General features: G+C 40.4%; 1 protein-coding gene across 3 annotated transcripts in view; it reads right to left on the reverse strand.

Annotated features, from left to right (window-relative positions):
- LOC139444975 (uncharacterized) overlaps nt 1-27298 on the reverse strand; it is a 49565-nt gene that overhangs the window by 19392 nt on the left and 2875 nt on the right. For 2 of the 3 annotated variants that reach the window (XM_071226014.1, XM_071226015.1), the window contains exons 2-4: nt 2184-2367; nt 1355-1587; nt 538-667 (exon numbers count right to left, since the gene is read on the reverse strand). In XM_071226014.1, the coding sequence (XP_071082115.1) occupies nt 538-667; nt 1355-1587; nt 2184-2268 (448 nt within the window). In that variant the 5' untranslated portion in view covers nt 2269-2367. Of the gene's footprint in view, nt 1-537; nt 668-1354; nt 1588-2183; nt 2368-7265; nt 7316-27298 lie in introns of those variants that run through there. The other variant, XM_071226016.1, reaches the window with a different exon arrangement.

The following is a 27298-nucleotide window of genomic DNA, read 5'->3' on the forward strand; positions in this document are numbered from 1 at the left end:
GACAGATGGAGGACACGACACATCAGTGACACTTACATCAAGTCATAACAACACAATGGTACAGTGACAGATGGAGGACACGACACATCAGTGACACTTACATCAAGTCATAACAACACCATGGTACAGTGACAGATGGAGGACACGACACATCAGTGACACTTACATCAAGTCATAACAACACAATGGTAGAGTGACAAATGGAGGACACGACACATCAGTGACACTTACATCAAGTCATAACAACACAATGGTACAGTGACAGATGGAAGACACGACACATCAGTGACACTTACATCAAGTCATAACAACACAATGGTTCAGTGACAGATGGAGGACACGACACATCAGTGACACTTAGATCAAGTCATAACAACGCCATGGTACAGTGACAGATGGAGGACATCAAGTAAAGACCAATATATTAACAGTTCCTTTGTGAAGTCTACAAGCAACAAACAATGCATGTAGTATAGAGTAAAGACAATGAAGAAGACAGCATGTAAAATAAAAGCATTTTACAGATGGTATACTCACTCTCTTGTATATGAAGTTGAAAATTGTAATTTTTATTCTTATTGAGTTTCTCCTTTGTCAACTGAACAGTGACATATCTAGCTCCAGTGCACATCTGCTTTGGACTGTCATCTTCACATGTTAATGTTCGCTGGAAGTAAACACATAAGAATTTATGTATCTGAGGCTAAACTAGGTACATACTTTTTTATAATATATAATTGGCAGTGAGATCTGTAGTCAAATCAGTCAGTGAAATAAAAGTTCAAGGCTAAAAAAATAATAGTTTTGGCTCTCACGCACCGATTGCATTATCCAAAAATATGACGCATGTTTCATCTATATTTCCATTTTAGAATTTAAAAAAATAATTCGAATACTTAAAAACAATGCGATCCAATATAGCATGCAGTTACTTCCCTTTACATTGCACTGCTTTACTGCGCATCTCGTGTTAAGGTTGTGGTGGCAATAGTAGTTTGTATGCTTGTTTATGTAGGGAGGCCCTTTCCCAGGATGATGGTACATCTGTTTATATGGTTACATACTAGTTTGAACAAGCAGGAAAAAAACACCGCCCACCCACACTATATTTTCAAAAGTCATTGCCTGAGAACCAATTCTTTTTTTTTTCTTCAGCCTAAATCAGAACGGAACCTTAAGGCCAAATCTAGGTTCAACTTCAGGGGTAGTCCGGAAGCAGAAGAGACAATGCTGCTCAGATGCCAGGCACTAGGCCATGAAATAAGCACCCTTAATTGTCCTTGGGCCAGCTGAGCTGAAAAGTGACATGATGTCTGGCTCCAAGTGCCACTTCAAACTTTTCAATGTAACATACCCACGATCTTCCTGATGATGTGTTCTTGTCAAATATTTTCAGTTTCACTGTACAGTCGTGAATATGAAACTCGTCAAATGTAATACAGATTGCATGTGCCGAACGGGCTCGGAATGTCAAATCACAAACAAGAGTTTCATGACGAAAGTTTCCTCCTTTGGCATTCACAGTGTACTTTTCCCCATCCAAGGTAAAGTCCTTTTTGATGCAATGAGCATATTCATTCATGTACACTGAAAGTAAAACAAGATAGAATCTGATCAATTATGAATGTGGACAAATTATATTTGTGGACAGTACAACTTCATTACAGAAATATGGTGAGTTACTTGTTACACATAGTTCACCAAGCATAGAGAATACACCTCATGCTGAGAAGGATATGCACCACAGAGCTTCTTGCCAGCATGTCAAAGAGGTGAAGAAAATTCAAAGGAAGAATTCTTATTCTTTATTAATCCTTTACCTTCGGGTCCAAACAGGATTGAGTGACAAAGTCAGCGACAACTACCCTCATTTAACATCAGTGTACTTACTGATAACAGTTCCATGGTGATTCTGAGTAAGTTTACAGATTTCCAGCAACCCATGCTGGTCATAAGAGGTAATTATATGGATTAGGTGGTCAGACTCAGTGACTTAGTTGATGCATGTCATCGTATCCCAATTGCGTGGATCAATGCTCATGATGACATGATCACTGCATTGTCTTGTCCAGATTCCATTATTTACAGAATGCCATCAGATAGCTGGAATCTTGCTGTGTGCGCCTTTAAACAACACATGCAGAAACTAAAAACATGTTACAATAATTATTACAAAAGCATACCTGTAACAGCTTGAGCACCAATGAGCAAATTAACACAGATGAGTCCAAAGATGACGTTGACGTAATCTGGCAAGGTCATGGTCATTTGAGGGAAGTACTTAGTCAGGAACTGTGGTTCAATCTCAGGAGATCAGTTCTACCATGGCGAGGATTCTGGTTTAATTTCTGCTTCTCCGATCTGAAACTGAATTGTCAAACCTAATTTTATAAAACTTACCTCTAACATTATGAAAGATATAAACAAGCAACACTCAAAATGTAAATGCAACAGGAGAATTACAGGAGTCAAGATCTGCAAGGTTACTGACTTCCACCACTACTTGATAGTGAAACTGCAGATGTATTTGCCAGTTCAGCCAACCTGCAACCAAGGTGTAGCCACCTCCAAGCTGAGTCAGGATTAATGACATTACAACAACGAAAGAGTTGCCACATCCAAGCAGAGTCAGGATTAATGACATTACAACAACCAAAGAGTTGCCACATCCAAGCAGAGTCAGGATTAATGACATTATAACAACCAAAGAGTTGCCACATCCAAGCAGAGTCAGGATTAATAACATTATAACAACCAAAGAGGAGCCACATCCAAGCAGAGTCAGGATTAATGACATTACAACGACTCAAGAGTTGCCACATCAATGCAGTCAGGATTAATGGTCTCATTTAATAAAAACAGATGTTGAGAAACTCAAGATCAGCTTGTTGCTTGTGGAGTTGGGACATTTCTTACGTATGGTCAAGATAATGAAACCTGTAGATATTATTTAGGTATCACAACAAACAGGCTAAGGGTATATCCTCCAAGCCCCAATTCAGCCGACAATCAGCTCTTGCATGCCGACTTCTAGATCCCATGGACGTAATTCAATACCATGTCCATCCACAATTACAACAGTACTAACTTTACAATTATCTTGATTATTGTTCTCCTTTTTCTCGTCAAGCCTGTTCCTTTGCAGCCTTCAGTGTGCACACATACCAGTATATGTCAGACTTTCTTTGCAGCCTTCAGTGTGCACACATACCAGTATATGTCAGACTTTCTTTGCAGCCTTCAGTGTGCACACATACCAGTATATGTCAGACTTTCTTTGCAGCCTTCAGTGTGCACACATACCAGTATATGTCAGACTTTCTTTGCAGCCTTCAGTGTGCACACATACCAGTATATGTCAGACTTTCTTTGCAGCCTTCAGTGTGCACACATACCAGTATATGTCAGACTTTCTTTGCAGCCTTCAGTGTGCACACATACCAGTATATGTCAGACTTTCTTTGCAGCCTTCAGTGTGCACACATACCAGTATATGTCAGACTTTCTTTGCAGCCTTCAGTGTGCACACATACCAGTATATGTCAGATTTTCTTTGCAGCCTTCAGTATGCACACATACTAGTATATGTCAGATTTTCTTTGCAGCCTTCAGTGTGCACACATACCAGTATATGTCAGACTTTCTTTGCAGCCTTCAGTATGCACACATACCAGTATATGTCAGATTTTCTTTGCAGCCTTCAGTATGCACACATACCAGTATATGTCAGACTTTCTTTGCAGCCTTCAGTATGCACACATACCAGTATATGTCAGATTTTCTTTGCAGCCTTCAGTATGCACACATACCAGTATATGTCAGACTTTCTTTGCAGCCTTCAGTATGCACACATACCAGTATATGTCAGATTTTCTTTGCAGCCTTCAGTGTGCACACATACCAGTATATGTCAGACTTTCTTTGCAGCCTTCAGTATGCACACATACCAGTATATGTCAGACTTTCTTTGCAGCCTTCAGTATGCACAGATACCAGTATATGTCAGACTTTCTTTGCAGCCGTCAGTGTGCACACATACCAGTATATGTCAGACTTTCTTTGCAGCCTTCAGTGTGCACACATACTAGTATATGTCAGACTTTCTTTGCAGCCTTCAGTATGCACACATACCAGTATATGTCAGACTTTCTTTGCAGCCTTCAGTATGCACACATACCAGTATATGTCAGATTTTCTTTGCAGCCTTCAGTGTGCACACATACCAGTATATGTCAGACTTTCTTTGCAGCCTTCAGTGTGCACACATACCAGTATATGTCAGACTTTCTTTGCAGCCTTCAGTATGCACACATACCAGTATATGTCAGACTTTCTTTGCAGCCTTCAGTGTGCACACATACCAGTATATGTCAGACTTTCTTTGCAGCCTTCAGTGTGCACACATACCAGTATATGTCAGACTTTCTTTGCAGCCTTCAGTGTGCACACATACCAGTATATGTCAGACTTTCTTTGCAGCCTTCAGTATGCACACATACCAGTATATGTCAGACTTTCTTTGCAGCCTTCAGTATGCACACACATACCAGTATATGTCAGACTTTCTTTGCAGCCTTCAGTATGCACACATACCAGTATATGTCAGACTTTCTTTGCAGCCTTCAGTGTGCACACATACAAGTATATGTCAGACTTTCTTTGCAGCCTTCAGTATGCACACATACCAGTATATGTCAGACTTTCTTTGCAGCCTTCAGTGTGCACACATACCAGTATATGTCAGACTTTCTTTGCAGCCTTCAGTGTGCACACATACCAGTATATGTCAGACTTTCTTTGCAGCCTTCAGTGTGCACACATACCAGTATATGTCAGACTTTCTTTGCAGCCTTCAGTATGCACACATACCAGTATATGTCAGACTTTCTTTGCAGCCTTCAGTGTGCACACATACCAGTATATGTCAGACTTTCTTTGCAGCCTTCAGTGTGCACACATACCAGTATATGTCAGATTTTCTTTGCAGCCTTCAGTATGCACACACATACCAGTATATGTCAGACTTTCTTTGCAGCCTTCAGTATGCACACACATACCAGTATATGTCAGACTTTCTTTGCAGCCTTCAGTGTGCACACATACCAGTATATGTCAGACTTTCTTTGCAGCCTTCAGTATGCACACACATACCAGTATATGTCAGACTTTCTTTGCAGCCTTCAGTATGCACACACATACCAGTATATGTCAGACTTTCTTTGCAGCCTTCAGTGTGCACACATACCAGTATATGTCAGACTTTCTTTGCAGCCTTCAGTATGCACACATACCAGTATATGTCAGACTTTCTTTGCAGCCTTCAGTGTGCACACATACCAGTATATGTCAGATTTTCTTTGCAGCCTTCAGTATGCACACATACCAGTATATGTCAGACTTTCTTTGCAGCCTTCAGTATGCACACATACCAGTATATGTCAGACTTTCTTTGCAGCCTTCAGTGTGCACACATACTAGTATATGTCAGACTTTCTTTGCAGCCTTCAGTGTGCACACATACTAGTATATGTCAGATTTTCTTTGCAGCCTTCAGTATGCACACATACCAGTATATGTCAGACTTTCTTTGCAGCCTTCAGTGTGCACACATACTAGTATATGTCAGACTTTCTTTGCAGCCTTCAGTGTGCACACATACTAGTATATGTCAGATTTTCTTTGCAGCCTTCAGTATGCACACATACCAGTATATGTCAGACTTTCTTTGCAGCCTTCAGTGTGCACACATACCAGTATATGTCAGACTTTCTTTGCAGCCTTCAGTGTGCACACATACCAGTATATGTCAGACTTTCTTTGCAGCCTTCAGTGTGCACACATACCAGTATATGTCAGACTTTCTTTGCAGCCTTCAGTGTGCACACATACCAGTATATGTCAGACTTTCTTTGCAGCCTTCAGTGTGCACACATACCAGTATATGTCAGACTTTCTTTGCAGCCTTCAGTATGCACACACATACCAGTATATGTCAGACTTTCTTTGCAGCCTTCAGTATGCACACATACCAGTATATGTCAGATTTTCTTTGCAGCCTTCAGTGTGCACACATACCAGTATATGTCAGACTTTCTTTGCAGCCTTCAGTGTGCACACATACCAGTATATGTCAGATTTTCTTTGCAGCCTTCAGTATGCACACACATACCAGTATATGTCAGACTTTCTTTGCAGCCTTCAGTGTGCACACATACCAGTGTATGTCAGACTTTCTTTGCAGCCTTCAGTATGCACACATACCAGTATATGTCAGACTTTCTTTGCAGCCTTCAGTGTGCACACATACTAGTATATGTCAGACTTTCTTTGCAGCCTTCAGTGTGCACACATACTAGTATATGTCAGATTTTCTTTGCAGCCTTCAGTATGCACACATACCAGTATATGTCAGACTTTCTTTGCAGCCTTCAGTGTGCACACATACTAGTATATGTCAGACTTTCTTTGCAGCCTTCAGTGTGCACACATACTAGTATATGTCAGACTTTCTTTGCAGCCTTCAGTGTGCACACATACCAGTATATGTCAGACTTTCTTTGCAGCCTTCAGTGTGCACACATACTAGTATATGTCAGACTTCCTTCGAGCCATCAGTGTGCCTAGAGTTGTTTAAGACTAGTTCAAGACTAAAAGTCCAAAATGTTTCCATGGAAATGTAACAAAAAACTTTCGAGATAGCAATTACACCAGTTAAGCTGATGTGCAAGGCATATTACAAGTTTCATTGAACTATGTTGATCGGTTTCAAGGTATGGCCAGGAAACAAACCCTGCCCTCGTTTGAAACTAAGCCAAAATTGTTTCCATGAAATCATTATTAAATACAATTTTGAAAAATATATCAATAGCAAAAGGCACCAGGTAAGCTGATGAGCAATGAACACAACAAGTTTCAGTGGAAAACACTGAATGGTTTATGGCCTACAATAGAATTGAAATGCTGACATCAACACCAAACCCAACGGGAACTGATCCAAAAGCAACATGTTTCCCCTCTGCCCCTAAAGGGAGGGAATACTTCTGAATTCTGATGAATTCATATTTTGAATAACTTTGACAAATGATCAATGATAATTATTTCATTCCTAAACGCTTCTGACTGCCATGATACATTGAATACACTGAAACCCAACATGAGACAAGCATCCAGTGAATGGAAGTAGAACAAAATATGCTTGGAAGATTTAGCAGAAAACCTTCTGTATTACAAGATATTGTGAAACCTGAACTTGACAACAACATTACCTGAACTGTTTTGTCTCTTCGATATTCATTTGTTGTTATATCAGTAATTTCCCCGCATGACATGAAGTCAGGGAAGTCACAGCAGCAGTACAATATCTGGGGTCAATGCTTAGGATTTGCTTTTCCTAATCAAACAGCCAACAAACACATTTGGTCCCCTGTAAACAAGTATTTTCTTTAGTAACTGACATCTGATTTCCACCTCCATGGACATTATTCCCTGAGCCAGTAGACTGGGTATTAGTATGGTGGGCACAGCATCACCATGACCACCACAGTATTTCACCTGGATGTGCTGGCGTGATGTGTGGAACATCTGGTAGGCTTGTCATGTTGATTTATGGATTGGATTGGTTTGCGTTGGTGGGTATACATTCATACATTAATTCATATGAGCATGTATTTCCTTATGCAAAGCACATGTTTTTGTTCTGATGTGTGAAAGTAGTTTTGTGGGAAAATGCTTTCAGATCAGGTGAAGCATTTGCTTCTGAAAGTAGGTGGCTAATAGGTAATATGTCAATGTGACTAAATTCTTGGAAAAAGAGAACAAAACATGATTATTTCCTATTACAGATTTAATTATTTTTAGAGGAGGGTTGGGGGTTGGGGGTTGGGGTGGAGGTGATACTGGTGGTAGATAGCTAAAACTGAGAGGACGCTTTCAAGTAAGCAGTAACTCTCTCTGCATATTCATTACTTAGCATTATGCATATATTAGAGTACACAAATATTACTGTCTAATACATTTAAACCCCCTCTTAATCATACACACACCTGATTACAGGTCACACATTGTTATCACTCAATCCTTCTCTTTCTGTGACAAATATAGGGGACTGGGCACTGAGTGATCCCTACCAATAATTACAACATCACTTACACTGACAATGATTTGTGCCTACAGAGCTGTCTGCAGGTTACCCATTATGACCAGCACATCATTCTTACAAAGATGGAAAGTACAGTATTCTCGCCTGAAATGAACAATATTTAAATGAAAAGAAGACCTGTAACTCCACTGGGGGAATGAAAACACCTGCTACAATGCACATGTCCTGTCTGAGATGTCTTTTATAGCGTGTTGATTGAGAAGCTTCAGCTGCATGCCTCAATGATTACTTAACAAAGCAACTGACAGGTGATCTCAGCAGCTGCAATTTTAATGTATGCAATGTCAAATCTGATGTCTGTACATCCTAACAATGTTCCAGTAAAACACTATATTTGTTTCACAACATGCATCATTCTAAAGGTAAAGCCAGACACGGGCCCAGCACACATACGTCCTTGGTCATCTTCCTGTGTCTCGCACATTCTGAATGTCACTGACTCAAGGCATCGTCAAGGAGAATAATTCATATTGTTTATGCCTAAGTCTAAAGATGTTTTGGGAAAGTCAAAAAAATATTTTGTGATCTTAAAATTGTCAAGGAGTCTCATCTGTTGCTATGTACGGATATCATATGTTGGGAATTCTATCTGAAACATCCATTAATTCAGGTAAAATCTGAAAAGCTCCAAGTCTCAAACAAAACTGTGAAACTAACATGTCAATGGAAGATTAATTTAACAAACCAGAGTTGTTTCTTAATGTGTGTCATTGATTTGGGGAACACATTGTTTAATCCCTGACTTCAGAAAAGTTTGAAAACATTGACTTGTCTATTGTGAATTCGTCACAAACGACTACCAAAGGGACGTTTCCTGACAAACGAGTAAACAATTTGTCATGGCCTAAATACTACAAGGTGATGGTGGATGTCCCACCACATGAGAATGTCTACATTACTGGTATCATCACTGAAATAGAATGAAGCCACAAAAAGTGGTAGAGCAATTACAAACACATACACAAAGTGTTCAGATAATGTCCACAGCCTGAACAGTGACCAGCTAAATAGGATATTAAGACCATCATGTTTTCTCCCATATTGAAATGCATGGCGTGTATCTGTTTAAACATGTTTAAGGCAAAGAAATATACTGATGGGAACGAATAAGGGAACAATGAAAATTATAGAAAATATAGGGAAATAAGCATGTTGGAAAATAGACAAGGCTGGCAGCTCATGATAGCATAATAATTTATCATAGTGTCTAAAAATAAGTGTTCCCGTATGCATTTCCATCAGTATGACATGAATGTCTTATATTTGATTACTTTGTATAGCAATGAATTTCACCAGTGTATTACACAGTCGCAGCTATGCATCCTCCTGTATCGGGTGGACTAAGTCCAATGTTTGATCATGACCCAGTGACCCTGTTCCCTTGTACAGCTGGAGCCTTCTTGCAGCTGAATACAGGGATGGCTGGCTATTGATTTTATGTTGGCGTGCTTTGTTTCATGACAAGGAAAGAAAATATGAAAATGCCAGTAACAATCCAAACAAAGACAATCATCTATTTGTTGCATGAATATAATAAATTACATTACAATCCCTGAGACAGTGTTTCCTACAAGCCATTTTCTACAGTGTGCACCCTCCTGAGCCCGTCAGAGCAAGTCCTTGTATGTATCTTGATGTAAGGATGCAGAGATTATTTGTTAACCATTTTTCCAAAAATAGTTTTTTAGGTCAAACTAAAAATAAAGTTATGCAACCAGATATGCAACTCAATATTTTCACTTTTGTCTGGCATGAAGTTGTGTTGGTCAGCTGGATTTGTTTGTTTGTTATGGAGTTACATTTTGGCTGGACTAACAAGTTTTATGCACAACAAATCAAAATCGCACAACAAATCTGATTGGTCCATAGGAGAGACATAGAATGGACATAACTCGTAATAGCCACTGGTGGCGCTACAATCGAGCCCAGGAATTCTAGCCAAGTTTGGCAAGGGTGGAAACTGGACTAGTTAACTCGATCTCTTGCCTCGGGAAGATGTACGATGACATGCATCAACCAAGTCCATCCGATCCTGTTAATCGCTTTTGACAAGCATAGTCCCCATTTATGCCAAGCATGGGTTGCTGAAGACCCATTTGAACTGGATCTTCACAGATTAGTTGAAAAAAAGCAACATTCTAATTCTATTGTAAGCATGTTTAGTGCATGATGATTCATAGTTTACAGTAACACGAGAGCATATTACTTCTGTTTTAGTGTTGACTAAGGAGGATGTTGTCAGAAATAAACAGACAAAACGGCATTTCCAACTGTATCATACTGGTTATGTGTTTTATTGGGTATCTCCTTGTACTGCTATTCAGAGACCGGATAACACCCACTTACAAGCAATGCGCTGTGCTCATGATTTTCAATTTGCTTTCTGTACACACTGCTCTGTACTGGGAACAATAACTGTGTTAATCTGACAATGTATACAGGCAGCATACTACAGTGTGTGTGGTGGTGGGATGCGTGGGGAATTACCTTGCTATACCAACATGGACCATGGGGATACAATACCACAGTTGGCATGTGAAGGCACATTGTTCATCATCATGTTATTTACGCAACTGAAAATAGTAATTTGCCTTTAAACATGAGAACAAGCACAGCTACTGGCATAACAATACAATGGCCATTGAAATAAATAATACCGGCCTCTAAAGAAGTAAATATTGTTAAATATAAATATAGTGAAGTCGAATATAATCCATTATTTCACTGTCATATAATCTCTAGATTTTAATAAAAATCAGAAGAACGTCAGATTGTAACATGTTTAAGGGCATATATTGCAAAAGTCCTGCATGTACTGTTATAAGTTTTACAATTTGTGTCCATGCATGTATTGCAGTATTCATAATCTGAAGAACACCAGACTTACCTGGCATTTGTTTCAAATGTCATGAATGTATTCTTATATATACTTAGATCATGAAAGTTATTCCTATTTGTCTGCTCTCTGCCCAATACATGTAACATTTTTCTATAATAAATGAACATTCCCAAAATACTGTTCAAATACATAACTTTTTTATTTGTAAAAATAAAACTGTTTTTTTTCATGTCCAATGGTTTGTTGGCAACTATTTAGCAAAATAATCAATCATAAAGAAACAACAATATTAATTAACAATATTTTCAATCAATCAAAACATGAAATGCTTATCAAAGTAAACATGTCATACCTGAAATGAAATTATTTATAACCAATAATATTGTCACAGTGTCCATGGCCCTGACTGATCAGTGAAGATTACAAGTCCTGGAAGGTACGCCCTGAAACCCATATCTGGGATCATATGCCTTGTAGTCAAACAAGTTCACTTACCAACATTTGGAGGCTGAGTATGAGTTAGTGAGATGGGTTTTACACCACTTTTCCAGCAACTGTTCCAGCAACATCACAGCAGGGGACACCAGAAATGGGCTCCACACATTGTACCTGTACTGTTATCATACTGCATTATGCCACTAGCGGCTGTGATGGTGTATAACATATTAGAGTAATCTCCCTTGGCGACCTAGCCGTCGGGACCCCCTGTTTTACCGGATGTACCACCCATGTATGTATGGCAATAAATACAAGATGGAACACAGAATGTCGTTCTCCATTATTTATTCGTCAGAGGCAGCAACAGCCTAGGGCTAGTTCAAGTGCTACAAATCATTCCCAAAGCGTGAGAATATTACATGGTGTCAGAGTCATGGATCTTTCCGGAATCCCCACCCCATCTATGGACTGGGAAGCATCAAACCTGCCTGATGCGTGGCGGCGTTTTAAACAGCACGTGCAACTGATATTCGACGGATCGTTGGCGGAAAAGTCGGAAGAATCGAAGTGCTCATACCTCCTACTTTGGGTGGGAGAAAAAGGTAGAGATGTTTACAATACATGGACAGGCATTTCTGATGATGACAAAAAGTTACTTCAAACTTACTACACTCGCTACACAGCATACGTCCAGCCAAAGTTGAATCCTGTTTTCGCAAGGTACAAATTCAATAACTAAATTCAGGGGTCATCTCACTTTGATCAGTTTGCGACTAGATTAAAGCTGCTAGCTACAGATTGTGCATTTAATACATCTGATGAAATGGTGAGGGACCGCATAGTGTTCGGCACATCATCTACTAAACTTCGTGCAAAATTGATAAATGAGGGGGAGAAATTGACACTCGAGAAAGCAATTCAAATGGGACAAAGTTTGGAATACTCTCAGGAACAGTTGAAAACAATGGCCAACCCTGAGGTACATACAGTTTCAGCCAGTGATAATTCCCATCGACACAAAAAGTATCATTACTCCCGACAGAAATCACAACCTGTAAAACCCCACAACACACCAAATAGAAGATCATCAAACAGTGATGACAAAACACATAGTCAGTGTAGAAACTGTGGTAGATCACATTCTAAGCTCGAACCGTGTCCTGCCAAAGGTAGAAAATGTGACAATTGTGGAAAGTGGAATCATTTCAAGATTGTGTGTCGCTCAGTGAAAGTCAATGAGGTTGTGACAGATGAACACTTTGATTCAGGGGACTCAGACTTTCTCATAGACTTAATTGATAGCGTGGATACATCTAGTGATGTTGACAGCGTCCACTCCAAAACTGAGGATACTAACCAGGCTTTTGTTACTGTGAAGGTAGGAATTAAGGGCATACCAGTGGAATTCAAATTAGATACAGGGTCTCAGGTAAATATCATACCAGCTGGATTATTCCCCAAAATTGGCACTACAACTGTACTCAGTAAACCGCCCAAACAGTTGATGGCGTATGGCGGTACACATCTTCAAACTCACGGTACATGTAGCTTACCTTGTTAGATTGATGATCGTGAATTCACAGCTGAGTATTACATTGTAGAGACGGAATCAAACCCTGTACTCAGTCTCAAAACATGCCTTGAATTGGAGCTTATCCAACTTACCTGTGCGGTTGATACTTGTGGGTCAAGTGAGAAATCTGGAAAACCTCTTGAGAAGAGCATCATTCTTGCAGAATATGCCGATGTGTTTGAGGGCATTGGGCTCTTTCCAGGTGAATGTACGATACACATCGATCCGAGTGCTATCCCTGTAGTTCACCCACCACGAAAAGTTCCAGTCGCACGTCGTGAGAGATTCAAAGACGAACTTGATCGAATGGAAAAGTCAAACATTATCACAAAGGTTGATGAACCAACTGAATGGGTCAACTCTTTAGTAATCGTTGAAAAGCCACACTCAAAGAAACTGCGCATATGCTTGGATCCATTGGACCTGAATCGTGCTATACAGCGTCCACACTACCCAATGAAAACACTTGAAGACATCCTTCCAAGCCTCTCTAAGGCTCTTTATTTCACTAAACTCGATGCTCGATCTGGATATTGGGGCATCAGACTGGCTGAGGAATCTTCATTTCTTACAACGTTCAACACCCCGAATGGACGTTACAGATTTCTTAGACTACCCTTTGGGATACGTTCAGCACAAGATGAATTTCAGCGAAGGATTGATGAGTGCTATGAGGGACTAGATGGCGTTGCAGCCATAGTTGATGACGTTCTGGTGTATGGAAGTACTCCTGAGGAGCATGATCACAACCTGCGGAACATGCTTTCCCGCTCTCGTGACAAAGGTATTAAGCTTAACGAAGAGAAGCTTGAAGTTGGTGTCACAGAGATCCAATACTTTGGACACATCTTGAGTGCTGAAGGCCTCAGACCGGACCCAGCTAAGGTCTCTGGTATATGCTCAATGAATCCACCACGTGACCGCTCTGAATTGGAAACAATTCTTGGAATGGTGAATTATTTAGCCAAATTTGCTCCTAATCTGTCCGAGATCACCAGCCCTCTTCGACAGCTCTTTCCCAAAGACGTTGAGTTTGTGTGGGATCATCCTCAGTCCACAGCGTTTCAGAGAATCAAGGATATCATCACACAGACACCTGGGCAAGTTCTTGCCTACTATGACCCAGACAAGGATCTAACACTCCAAGTTGATGCATCCAAGTATGGTCTTGGTGCCGCTCTCTTACAGGATGGGAAGCCTGTCACTTATGCATCTAAGTCATTGACCACCACGGAGGTCAATTATGCACAGATCGAAAAGGAAATGTTTGCTATTCTGTTCGGCTGTAAGCGTTTCCACCAGTATGTTTATGGTCGGCATGTGAAAGTCGAGTCCGATCATAAACCTCTCATCTCTATCATGAAGAAGCCTCTTGCTGTCGCCCCTGCTCGGTTACAGCGTGTGATGTTGCAGCTACAAAAGTATGACCTCACAGTTGAACACAGACCTGGGAAGGAAATAGTAGTAGCTGATACACTTTCACGCAAGTCAGTGCCTGATACCTACCCGCACCTTTCAGAAGGTATGGACGCGCATGTCCATATGATAGTATCAAATGTTCCTGTCAGTGATAAGAGGATGGAGGATATTAGACGAGCCACAGAAGCTGACTCTCAGTTCTCCTTGCTCCAACAAACTATCATAGATGGTTGGCCTGAACAAAGGAAGCTATGCCCAGTGACAATACTTGAATTCTTGAACTTCAGGGACCAACTTGCCTTCATGGATGGCATCATATTCAAGGGCCAGAAAATTGTAATACCCAAGTCACTGAGGACAAGTATGCTTGACAAAATTCACACTGGACACATGGGAGTTGAAAAGTGTCTCCGATGTGCTTGTGACATTTTGTTTTGGCCCAAAATGTCGAATGATATCACAAGTCTTGTACTCAACTGTTCTGTGTGCCTAGAGAGAAGAAACTCTAACCCCAAGGAACCCCTCATATCACATGACATTCCCAGTCGTCCTTGGCAGACCGTGGCCACAGACCTCTTTTTATGGGACACCCATGATTTTGTGGTCGTTGTCGACTATTATAGCAGGTACTTTGAAGTTTGCAAATTACCCAGCACCAAAAGCACCACTGTTATCAATGCTCTCAAAGATGTATTTGCGAGACATGGGATACCGAATGAGGTGATATCTGACAATGGCCCCCAGTACTCCTCACAAGACTTTGCTCAGTTTGCAGAAAAATGGGACTTTGTGCATGAGACATCAAGCCCTCGTTACCCACAGTCAAATGGTCTTGCCAAGAAAACTGTCCAAACAATCAAGCACATTTATTCCAAGGCAAAGACAGATGGCAGAGATCCACACATTGGTATTCTAGAGTACCGTACTACCCCAATGGAGGCAAATCTATCACCCTCTCAGCTACTCATGGGTCGACGATTACGATCCACATTACCTTGTACCCAACATCAACTTTTGCCTGGATCTGTTGATCATCCTCAGTGCCAGAAAGTACTACAAGCAAGTCGGAGGAAACAAAAGCACTACTACGATACTGCTGCCAAGCCCCTGTTGCCCCTTAAAACAGGAGAAGCAATTCGTGTACGACAACACAATAACTTGTGGACACCTGCAGTAGTCACAAAGCAGCACAATTCCAGGTCTTACACTGTTCGCACTGGCGATGGAGCGGAATATCGTCGCAACCGACGTCACCTACTAAAGACACGTGAAAAGCATGACATACCTGAAATGAACATTGATGTCACAAGTAGTGAGTTACCACGTGTTCCACAGACTGACAGAGCCGTTACCTGTACTCCTGACCTGAGGTCAAACCCTCTGATGACCCTGTAACATCACTGATCCCATCACGAACACACAGTCCCCAGAAAGTTATTGACAATGCCAATAATCAATATATCACTCGTTCGGGTCGGGTTGTCAAACCCAAGGTTATTGCCTCAGTGTAGTTTTTACCAGTTTTAGCTCAAGATGTTTGTAAGACTATACAACAGTCAAACACAGTTAGTTTGTATCAGTGTCATTCTGATAGGCTATGCAGGCCACTTCACAATATTAGTTACAATTTACAGTCAAGAATTGACAAGTTATTAGTTGTAATTCAAGTTTGCAGTGTTAAGCATCATTGAAGTAATTGAATAGCATCAATATCATGTGTCTACTCTTTGTAGTCGTTTTTTGTGCTCTGTAGTTCAGTTACTGTTACTGTGTCCAATTTTTTTATAAGAAAAGGGATGTACTGTTATCATACTGCATTATGCCACTAGCGGCTGTGATGGTGTATAACATATTAGAGTAATCTCCCTTGGCGACCTAGCCGTCGGGACCCCCTGTTTTACCGGATGTACCACCCGTGTATGTATGGCAATAAATACAAGATGGAACACAGAATGTCGTTCTCCATTATTTATTCGTCAGAGGCAGCAACAGCCTAGGGCTAGTTCAAGTGCTACAAATCATTCCCAAAGCGTGAGAATATTACAGTACCTATTGAACCCGTTCCTTTGGCGTGACAAGCAAATGCTTTAAAACTCACAAGATCTGTGAGGGCTAATTGTGGTTATACAGGTTCTGACAATAAAGTGCTTCACTTGATGAATCCAATGTGGACATATTTTTGTCCTCCACAGAAGGATACCTTTAGTATTGACCCTATGGTGTATATTTGTCATCCACAGAAGGATGCCTTTAGTATTGACCCTATGGTGTATATTTGTCCTCCACAGAAGGATACCTTTAGTATTGACCCTATGGTGTATATTTGTCATCCACAGAAGGATGCCTTTAGTATTGACCCTATGGTGTATATTTGTCCTCCACAGAAGGATGCCTTTAGTATTGACCCTATGGTGTATATTTGTCATCCACATAAGGATACCTTTAGTATTGACCCTATGGTGTATATTTGTCATCCACATAAGGATACCTTTAGTATTGACCCTATGGTGTATATTTGTCATCCACAGAAGGATACCTTTAGTATTGACCCTAAGGTGTATATTTGTCATCCACAGAAGGATACTTTAGTATTGACCCTATGGTGTATATTTGTCATCCACAGAAGGATACCTTTAGTATTGACCCTATGGTGTATATTTGTCATCCACAGAAGGATACCTTTAGTATTGACCCTATGGTGTATATTAGTCATCCACAGAAGGATACCTTTAGTATTGACCCTCCAGCACTGTTTTAATTCCCCCCAGTAATCACCGGATGCCAATTAGCGTCAGCTACCCAACAAAGTGGGCTTCAGACCAGCGAGGGGGAATCCCCTTGAATCCTTGCATTTTATGATGATTACTATAACCTTTCACCTTGCAAAATCCACCTGTGTGTGTAATTGTGTATGTACAATTACACAGTTTAGCATACAACAGGTATGTGTATGTATTATTTATGCAACAATGAAGTTCAGGCAAATTGCATATAATACAACAATTACTACTCCCTTCTTGTCATCCATGCTTAATGGTATAACCCTACATCTGTGTATTTGTCATCATTCACTAGATCTACTCAGATTACCTGGCAAAGCCTGTGCAAAATAACTTAATAACATTCACCCCTGCCTCCTATGGTGTCAGGGATACATAGCAGTCAGCGGTTCACAGTAGGCATTTCTTGTGTCTGGGGTAATTGTTCAATGTGAGATTATGTATTACATGTTCTGTAATATGTACATGGCAGTGTAGCAAGAGGAATGATCAGTTGAGTTACAAAAAAACATCAATTAAAGGATTAATCAATAAGACGTTGATAAAGCACTGGTATCTTGCACAGTGGATATGTGTTTATATATGTAGGTTCACTAAAGCAGACGGAACACACACATATCTGGGCATGAAACACCTATGTAAAAAGAACATACTTTGTTCAAAGGATTACCCGAAAATATGTGGATGGATTGCTCATTGTTATCTAACTCAATGGATGTATTTTAAAGAACCATGGACATCATGCACATAGTTGTCACGTGTACCATCTCAGCTGACCAATGAGACATGTCACCCATGTGAAACATCTGAAACTTACTTACATGATCAGTTGACAGACGACCAGGAGTTATCATATCCCAAAACTCTATATAGATTTTAAAATGTTACATTGTTACAAAGGCACATGACATCGAACATGTTTCTTTGAACAGATGAAGATGTATGGGATATCGTTCCTTCATGTGGATATCGTTCAGACTAGTTCAACCATGGCATACACTGTACAGTGTGTTATGTGATTGATATGCTCAGACTAGTTCAACCATGGCATACACTGTACAGTGTGGTACGTCAATGATATGCTCACACTAGTTCAACCATGGCATACACTGTACAGTGTGTTATGCGATTGATATGCTCAGACTAGTTCAACCATGGCATACACTGTACAGTGTGGTATGTCAATGACATGTTCAGACTTGTTCAACCATGGCATACACTGTACAGTGTGGTATGTCAATGATATGCTCAGACTAGTTCAACCATGGCATACACTGTACAGTGTGGTATGTCAATGATATGCTCAGACTAGTTCAACCATGGCATACACTGTACAGTGTGGTATGTCAATGATATGCTCAGACTAGTTCAACCATGGCATTCAATGTACAGTGTGTTATGTCAATGATATGCTCAGACTAGTTCAACCATGGCATTCAATGTACAGTGTGTTATGTCAATGATACGCTCAGACTAGTTCAACCATGGCATACACTGTACAGTGTGGTATGTCAATGATATGCTCAGACTAGTTCAACCATGGCATTCAATGTACAGTATGTTATGTCAATGATATGCTCAGACTAGTTCAACCATGGCATTCAATGTACAGTGTGTTATGTCAATGATATGCTCAGACTAGTTCAACCATGGCATACACTGTACAGTGTGATACGTCAATGATATGCTCAGACTAGTTCAACCATGGCATACACTGTACAGTGTGGTATGTCAATGATATGCTCAGACTAGTTCAACCATGGCATACACTGTACAGTGTGGTATGTCAATGATATGCTCAGACTAGTTCAACCATGGCATTCAATGTACAGTGTGTTATGTCAATGATATGCTCAGAATAGTTCAACCATGGCATTCAATGTACAGTGTGTTATGTCAATGATATGCTCAGACTAGTTCAACCATGGCATACACTGTACAGTGTGGTATGTCAATGATATGCTCAGACTAGTTCAACCATGGCATACACTGTACAGTGTGGTATGTCAATGACATGCTCAGACTAGTTCAACCATGGCATTCAATGTACAGTGTGGTATGTCAATGATATGCTCAGACTAGTTCAACCATGGCATACACTGTACAGTGTGTTATGTGATTGATATGCTCAGACTAGTTCAACCATGGCATACACTGTACAGTGTGGTATGTCAATGATATGCTCAGACTAGTTCAACCATGGCATACACAGTACAGTGTGTTATGTGATTGATATGCTCACACTAGTTCAACCATGGCATACCCTGTACAGTGTTGTACGTCAGTGATATGCTCAGACTAGTTCAACCATGGCATACACTGTACAGTGTGTTATGTGATTGATATGCTCAGACTAGTTCAACCATGGCATACACTGTACAGTGTGGTATGTCAATGATATGCTCAGACTAGTTCAACCATGGCATTCAATGTACAGTGTGGTATGTGATTGATATCCTCAGACTAGTTCAACCATGGCATACCCTGTACAGTGTGGTATGTCAATGATATGCTCAGACTAGTTCAACCATGGCATACCCTGTACAGTGTGGTATGTCAATGACATGCTAAGACTAGTTCAACCATGGCATACACTGTACAGTGTGGTATGTCAATGATATGCTCAGACTAGTTCAACCATGGCATACACTGTACAGTGTGGTATGTCAATGATATGCTCAGAATAGTTCAACCATGGCATACACTGTACAGTGTGGTATGTCAATGACATGCTCACACTAGTTCAACCATGGCATACACTGTACAGTGTGGTATGTCAATGATATGCTCAGACTAGTTCAACCATGGCATACACTGTACAGTGTGATACGTCAATGATATGCTCAGACTAGTTCAACCATGGCATACACTGTACAGTGTGGTATGTCAATGATATGCTCAGACTAGTTCAACCATGGCATACACTGTACAGTGTGGTATGTCAATGATATGCTCAGACTAGTTCAACCATGGCATTCAATGTACAGTGTGTTATGTCAATGATATGCTCAGAATAGTTCAACCATGGCATACACTGTACAGTGTGTTATGTGATTGATATGCTCAGACTAGTTCAACCATGACATTCAATGTACAGTGTGTTATGTCAATGATATGCTCAGAATAGTTCAACCATGGCATACACAGTACAGTGTGTTATGTGATTGATATGCTCACACTAGTTCAACCATGGCATACCCTGTACAGTGTTGTACGTCAGTGATATGCTCAGACTAGTTCAACCATGGCATACACTGTACAGTGTGGTATGTCAATGATATGCTCAGACTAGTTCAACCATGGCATACACTGTACAGTGTGGTATGTCAATGATATGCTCAGACTAGTTCAACCATGGCATTCAATGTACAGTGTGTTATGTCAATGATATGCTCAGAATAGTTCAACCATGGCATTCAATGTACAGTGTGTTATGTCAATGATATGCTCAGACTAGTTCAACCATGGCATACACTGTACAGTGTGGTATGTCAATGATATGCTCAGACTAGTTCAACCATGGCATACACTGTACAGTGTGGTATGTCAATGACATGCTCAGACTAGTTCAACCATGGCATTCAATGTACAGTGTGGTATGTCAATGATATGCTCAGACTAGTTCAACCATGGCATACACTGTACAGTGTGTTATGTGATTGATATGCTCAGACTAGTTCAACCATGGCATACACTGTACAGTGTGGTATGTCAATGATATGCTCAGACTAGTTCAACCATGGCATACACAGTACAGTGTGTTATGTGATTGATATGCTCACACTAGTTCAACCATGGCATACCCTGTACAGTGTTGTACGTCAGTGATATGCTCAGACTAGTTCAACCATGGCATACACTGTACAGTGTGTTATGTGATTGATATGCTCAGACTAGTTCAACCATGGCATACACTGTACAGTGTGGTATGTCAATGATATGCTCAGACTAGTTCAACCATGGCATTCAATGTACAGTGTGGTATGTGATTGATATCCTCAGACTAGTTCAACCATGGCATACCCTGTACAGTGTGGTATGTCAATGATATGCTCAGACTAGTTCAACCATGGCATACCCTGTACAGTGTGGTATGTCAATGACATGCTAAGACTAGTTCAACCATGGCATACACTGTACAGTGTGGTATGTCAATGATATGCTCAGACTAGTTCAACCATGGCATACACTGTACAGTGTGGTATGTCAATGATATGCTCAGAATAGTTCAACCATGGCATACACTGTACAGTGTGGTATGTCAATGACATGCTCACACTAGTTCAACCATGGCATACACTGTACAGTGTGGTATGTCAATGATATGCTCAGACTAGTTCAACCATGGCATACACTGTACAGTGTGATACGTCAATGATATGCTCAGACTAGTTCAACCATGGCATACACTGTACAGTGTGGTATGTCAATGATATGCTCAGACTAGTTCAACCATGGCATACACTGTACAGTGTGGTATGTCAATGATATGCTCAGACTAGTTCAACCATGGCATTCAATGTACAGTGTGTTATGTCAATGATATGCTCAGAATAGTTCAACCATGGCATACACTGTACAGTGTGTTATGTGATTGATATGCTCAGACTAGTTCAACCATGACATTCAATGTACAGTGTGTTATGTCAATGATATGCTCAGAATAGTTCAATCACGGCATACACTGTACAGTGTGGTATGTCAATGATATGCTCAGACTAGTTCAACCATGGCATTCAATGTACAGTGTGTTATGTCAATGATATGCTCAGACTAGTTCAACCATGGCATACACTGTACAGTGTGTTATGTCAATGATATGCTCAGACTAGTTCAACCATGGCATACACTGTACAGTGTGGTATGTCAATGATATGCTCAGACTAGTTCAACCATGGCATACCCTGTACAGTGTGGTATGTGATTGATATGCTCACACTAGTTCAACCATGGCATACACTGTACAGTGTTGTACGTCAGTGATATGCTCAGACTAGTTCAACCATGGCATACACTGTACAGTGTGTTATGTGATTGATATGCTCAGACTAGTTCAACCATGGCATTCAATGTACAGTGTGGTATGTCAATGACATGCTCAGACTAGTTCAACCATGGCATACACTGTACAGTGTGGTATGTCAATGATATGCTCAGACTAGTTCAACCATGGCATACACTGTACAGTGTGGTATGTCAATGATATGCTCAGACTAGTTCAACCATGGCATACACTGTACAGTGTGGTATGTCAATGATATGCTCAGACTAGTTCAACCATGGCATTCAATGTACAGTGTGTTATGTCAATGATATGCTCAGACTAGTTCAACCATGGCATTCAATGTACAGTGTGTTATGTCAATGATACGCTCAGACTAGTTCAACCATGGCATACACTGTACAGTGTGGTATGTCAATGATATGCTCAGACTAGTTCAACCATGGCATACACTGTACAGTGTGGTATGTCAATGATATGCTCAGATTAGTTCAACCATGGCATTCAATGTACAGTGTGGTATGTCAATGATATGCTCAGACTAGTTCAACCATGGCATACACTGTACAGTGTGTTATGTGATTGATATGCTCAGACTAGTTCAACCATGGCATACACTGTACAGTGTGGTATGTCAATGATATGCTCAGACTAGTTCAACCATGGCATACACAGTACAGTGTGTTATGTGATTGATATGCTCACACTAGTTCAACCATGGCATACCCTGTACAGTGTTGTACGTCAGTGATATGCTCAGACTAGTTCAACCATGGCATACACTGTACAGTGTGTTATGTGATTGATATGCTCAGACTAGTTCAACCATGGCATACACTGTACAGTGTGGTATGTCAATGATATGCTCAGAATAGTTCAACCATGGCATTCAATGTACAGTGTGTTATGTCAATGATATGCTCAGACTAGTTCAACCATGGCATACACTGTACAGTGTGGTATGTCAATGATATGCTCAGACTAGTTCAACCATGGCATACACTGTACAGTGTGGTATGTCAATGATATGCTCAGACTAGTTCAACCATGGCATTCAATGTACAGTGTGGTATGTGATTGATATCCTCAGACTAGTTCAACCATGGCATACCCTGTACAGTGTGGTATGTCAATGATATGCTCAGACTAGTTCAACCATGGCATACCCTGTACAGTGTGGTATGTCAATGACATGCTAAGACTAGTTCAACCATGGCATACACTGTACAGTGTGGTATGTCAATGATATGCTCAGACTAGTTCAACCATGGCATACACTGTACAGTGTGGTATGTCAATGATATGCTCAGAATAGTTCAACCATGGCATACACTGTACAGTGTGGTATGTCAATGACATGCTCACACTAGTTCAACCATGGCATACACTGTACAGTGTGGTATGTCAATGATATGCTCAGACTAGTTCAACCATGGCATACACTGTACAGTGTGATACGTCAATGATATGCTCAGACTAGTTCAACCATGGCATACACTGTACAGTGTGGTATGTCAATGATATGCTCAGACTAGTTCAACCATGGCATACACTGTACAGTGTGGTATGTCAATGATATGCTCAGACTAGTTCAACCATGGCATTCAATGTACAGTGTGTTATGTCAATGATATGCTCAGACTAGTTCAACCATGGCATACACTGTACAGTGTGTTATGTGATTGATATGCTCAGACTAGTTCAACCATGGCATTCAATGTACAGTGTGTTATGTCAATGATATGCTCAGAATAGTTCAATCACGGCATACACTGTACAGTGTGGTATGTCAATGATATGCTCAGACTAGTTCAACCATGGCATTCAATGTACAGTGTGTTATGTCAATGATATGCTCAGACTAGTTCAACCATGGCATACACTGTACAGTGTGTTATGTCAATGATATGCTCAGACTAGTTCAACCATGGCATACACTGTACAGTGTGGTATGTCAATGATATGCTCAGACTAGTTCAACCATGGCATACCCTGTACAGTGTGGTATGTGATTGATATGCTCACACTAGTTCAACCATGGCATACACTGTACAGTGTTGTACGTCAGTGATATGCTCAGACTAGTTCAACCATGGCATACACTGTACAGTGTGTTATGTGATTGATATGCTCAGACTAGTTCAACCATGGCATTCAATGTACAGTGTGGTATGTCAATGACATGCTCAGACTAGTTCAACCATGGCATACACTGTACAGTGTGGTATGTCAATGATATGCTCAGACTAGTTCAACCATGGCATACACTGTACAGTGTGATACGTCAATGATATGCTCAGACTAGTTCAACCATGGCATACACTGTACAGTGTGTTATGTGATTGATATGCTCAGACTAGTTCAACCATGGCATACACTGTACAGTGTTGTACGTCAGTGATATGCTCAGACTAGTTCAACCATGGCATACACTGTACAGTGTGGTATGTCAATGATATGCTCACACTAGTTCAACCATGGCATACACTGTACTGTGTGGTATGTCAATTATTACCTTCATATATGGGTGCTAGTCATTCTGGTGAAGGTTATTACCTTGATAGATTGGACTAAGCAACAAAATCTTCTCATATAGGCTGAAGAAAAGGACAGAATTCTAACAAATCCATGAATACATGTGGCATATTGTTTAGTCGGTGTCCAGATCCCAGACAGTTCCCAGTACACATGGAGATCACAGTCAGGTCTCACAAACCTTAGCACAGCAGCAGCAATAGCCACAGGCATGTCCCCAGCAGCTCCCAGCTATCTGCAGCCTGTCACCAGCAGGCCAAACAGTTGGCAGTGGGAGTATTGATCAGTCCTCAGGTGTGCAACAAGCTCCACTAATTGTAGCCATGTACACTGTATATTGTACTGAGGTTCTGCTAGGTTATTATTAATGGTGTTAATTAAGCCAGCTGTAATCTTACAAACAATCAAACAGAGACACTTCCCAGCATGATGGCTGACTGAGAACGTATGGAGGTACAACACGCCAGGGTAGTGATCAGCAGTTTAGATCTGTATAAAGCTCGTCCAAAGCAATGTTTTTTGGAATGGATTTGTCTTTCATCTGTTCCTGTTTAGCATAACATCAATGGCTTGTGACTTGGGCTGGGATGTGTCCAAATTTACTACCCGGGTATCCAACCCACTATTACCCGACCCTACCCGGGTACCCACTGCAGGTTTCTAAAGTTGGAAACAAAATGTCTGATTGAGAATTGTTTTACCGCAGCCCTGGTAAAAGCTATTTTGATACATTTATCAAACTATCAGATCATGCGTACACGGAAGTTGACTGAAGTTTTATCTTTACTCAAACATATGAAAGTCAAAAGGAATGTGTGTATCGTCAGAAAGAAATGCGAACATTAGCGACATGTAGTGTAACCAGTGAGCTATAGTGAGTTTCTGTTATTAAACAATATATGTTTAATATATATGACTAAACACGAGTCCAGGTAGTCCTCTGGGTACACGGGTCGTCCTACTCAGGACCCACCCAACCTGAGTACCCGAGTTACCCGTCCCAGCCCTACATGTCACCAATACCTAAACAACAGGGAGGCTAAGTCCTAGTGCTTCTACTTACCAGAACTAGACTGACTTACTGAAGATGATCAAGGTCATATATTTAGCCAGCCTTCAACCATTTTCTTGAATAAAGGGAAGACATTATTCTCTCTCAGCTTGACTCAATTTTGCAAAAGTATAAGAAAATTTGAAAGACCGTGTTCTGTTGAAAGTATGCTTCACCAAGAAGCCAATTACACAAGTTTTACATATTTTTGTTTTAATATCTTTGTTTATTACAAGGTTATTTATATTATTCTGAAAACTATCAAATGAAATCTCAGCTGTCTGTGACTTATAGTTTCTTGGGAGATTCTTCAACATTGTGTTGCCATTATGGAAAACCTTTTGAAGAAGTCCAAATTATTATTATTAACAGTCTATCCTGAACACAATATCTCTTCTTGGCACACTGGCATAGAAACGCTCTCAATCAAACAACTAATGGGGACCAAGGTTGGGGGACCAAGAAGCCATTCCTGAATCTGTAGACAATGAGCCATTTTAAACAACAGAATGATAAGCTATTACTGAACTTGTGAAACTGTAAGAGATGGCAATAATACTTTTTAGTATATGGCATTAAATACGTCTAAGTATGTCATGATGATACGGACTCACGTCATAGTTCAATGCTTGTATCATAATTGGATGTTATGCTGAATAATTGATATTATTGATATTATTCAGCACCGTCAACACGATGCACCTTAGTTATTCATCGCAATCACATTTGGGTAAATTATTCATTTATTATTTATCCCATTCTCAGAGTAAAGTAAATGAGATTCCACGATCCAGTAAGGATTAAATAAGACTTCCTGCTGGGTATTACCTAAGACATGGCACAGGCTGGCCTCTGCAACCAGTAGGGCTTATTACAACGATACATGATCATACAACACTCTGGACAATGGCAATTAGCATCATGTATGTGAGATGTTAGTTAAAACGTGTTTGCTGTTGTGTGTTGCCAAGGGGCAGCAGTCATCGGGGCTGGTTAGTTGGTCAATACTGTATTAGTAGCAGCAGTGCTGCCAGTCATATTGGTACAGTGTACTAACATGAACACCAGCGTCACACATTGTCCTCATGCATAGTCTCCATAATCAGTATTGACTAGTTTGCAAATGAATACAATATGAGAGACGGAGATATGATGCTTTATAGTTATGCACTGACAATATAAACTGCTTAAAAAGAAAATTAATATTCAATACCAAAATACATAACTTTGAAGGAAAGTCAACATAGGCCCATACAAACCTTTTTCTGTCCCTTCTTGTGTTACAGTATGCTATATTTTGTGATAATCTAAGTTACTGAAATCTGTGTTGAGTTGTGAAGTCCTGTCAAGATGCTGACAGTTTACTATTGCACAAGAAAATTACCAGAAATGTTACCTGATTTAGGTAGATGGACAGTTTCTGGAACTGCTTACAACATGAACTACAGGAAACACAGCCACAATGTTTTGCCAAACACTACCTTTCCAATTACGACAGCTGGT

The sequence above is a fragment of the Haliotis cracherodii genome, unplaced genomic scaffold, assembly GCF_022045235.1.
Source record: "Haliotis cracherodii isolate W230 unplaced genomic scaffold, xgHalCrac1.p SCAF_6, whole genome shotgun sequence".
Classification (NCBI taxonomy): domain Eukaryota; kingdom Metazoa; phylum Mollusca; class Gastropoda; order Lepetellida; family Haliotidae; genus Haliotis; species Haliotis cracherodii.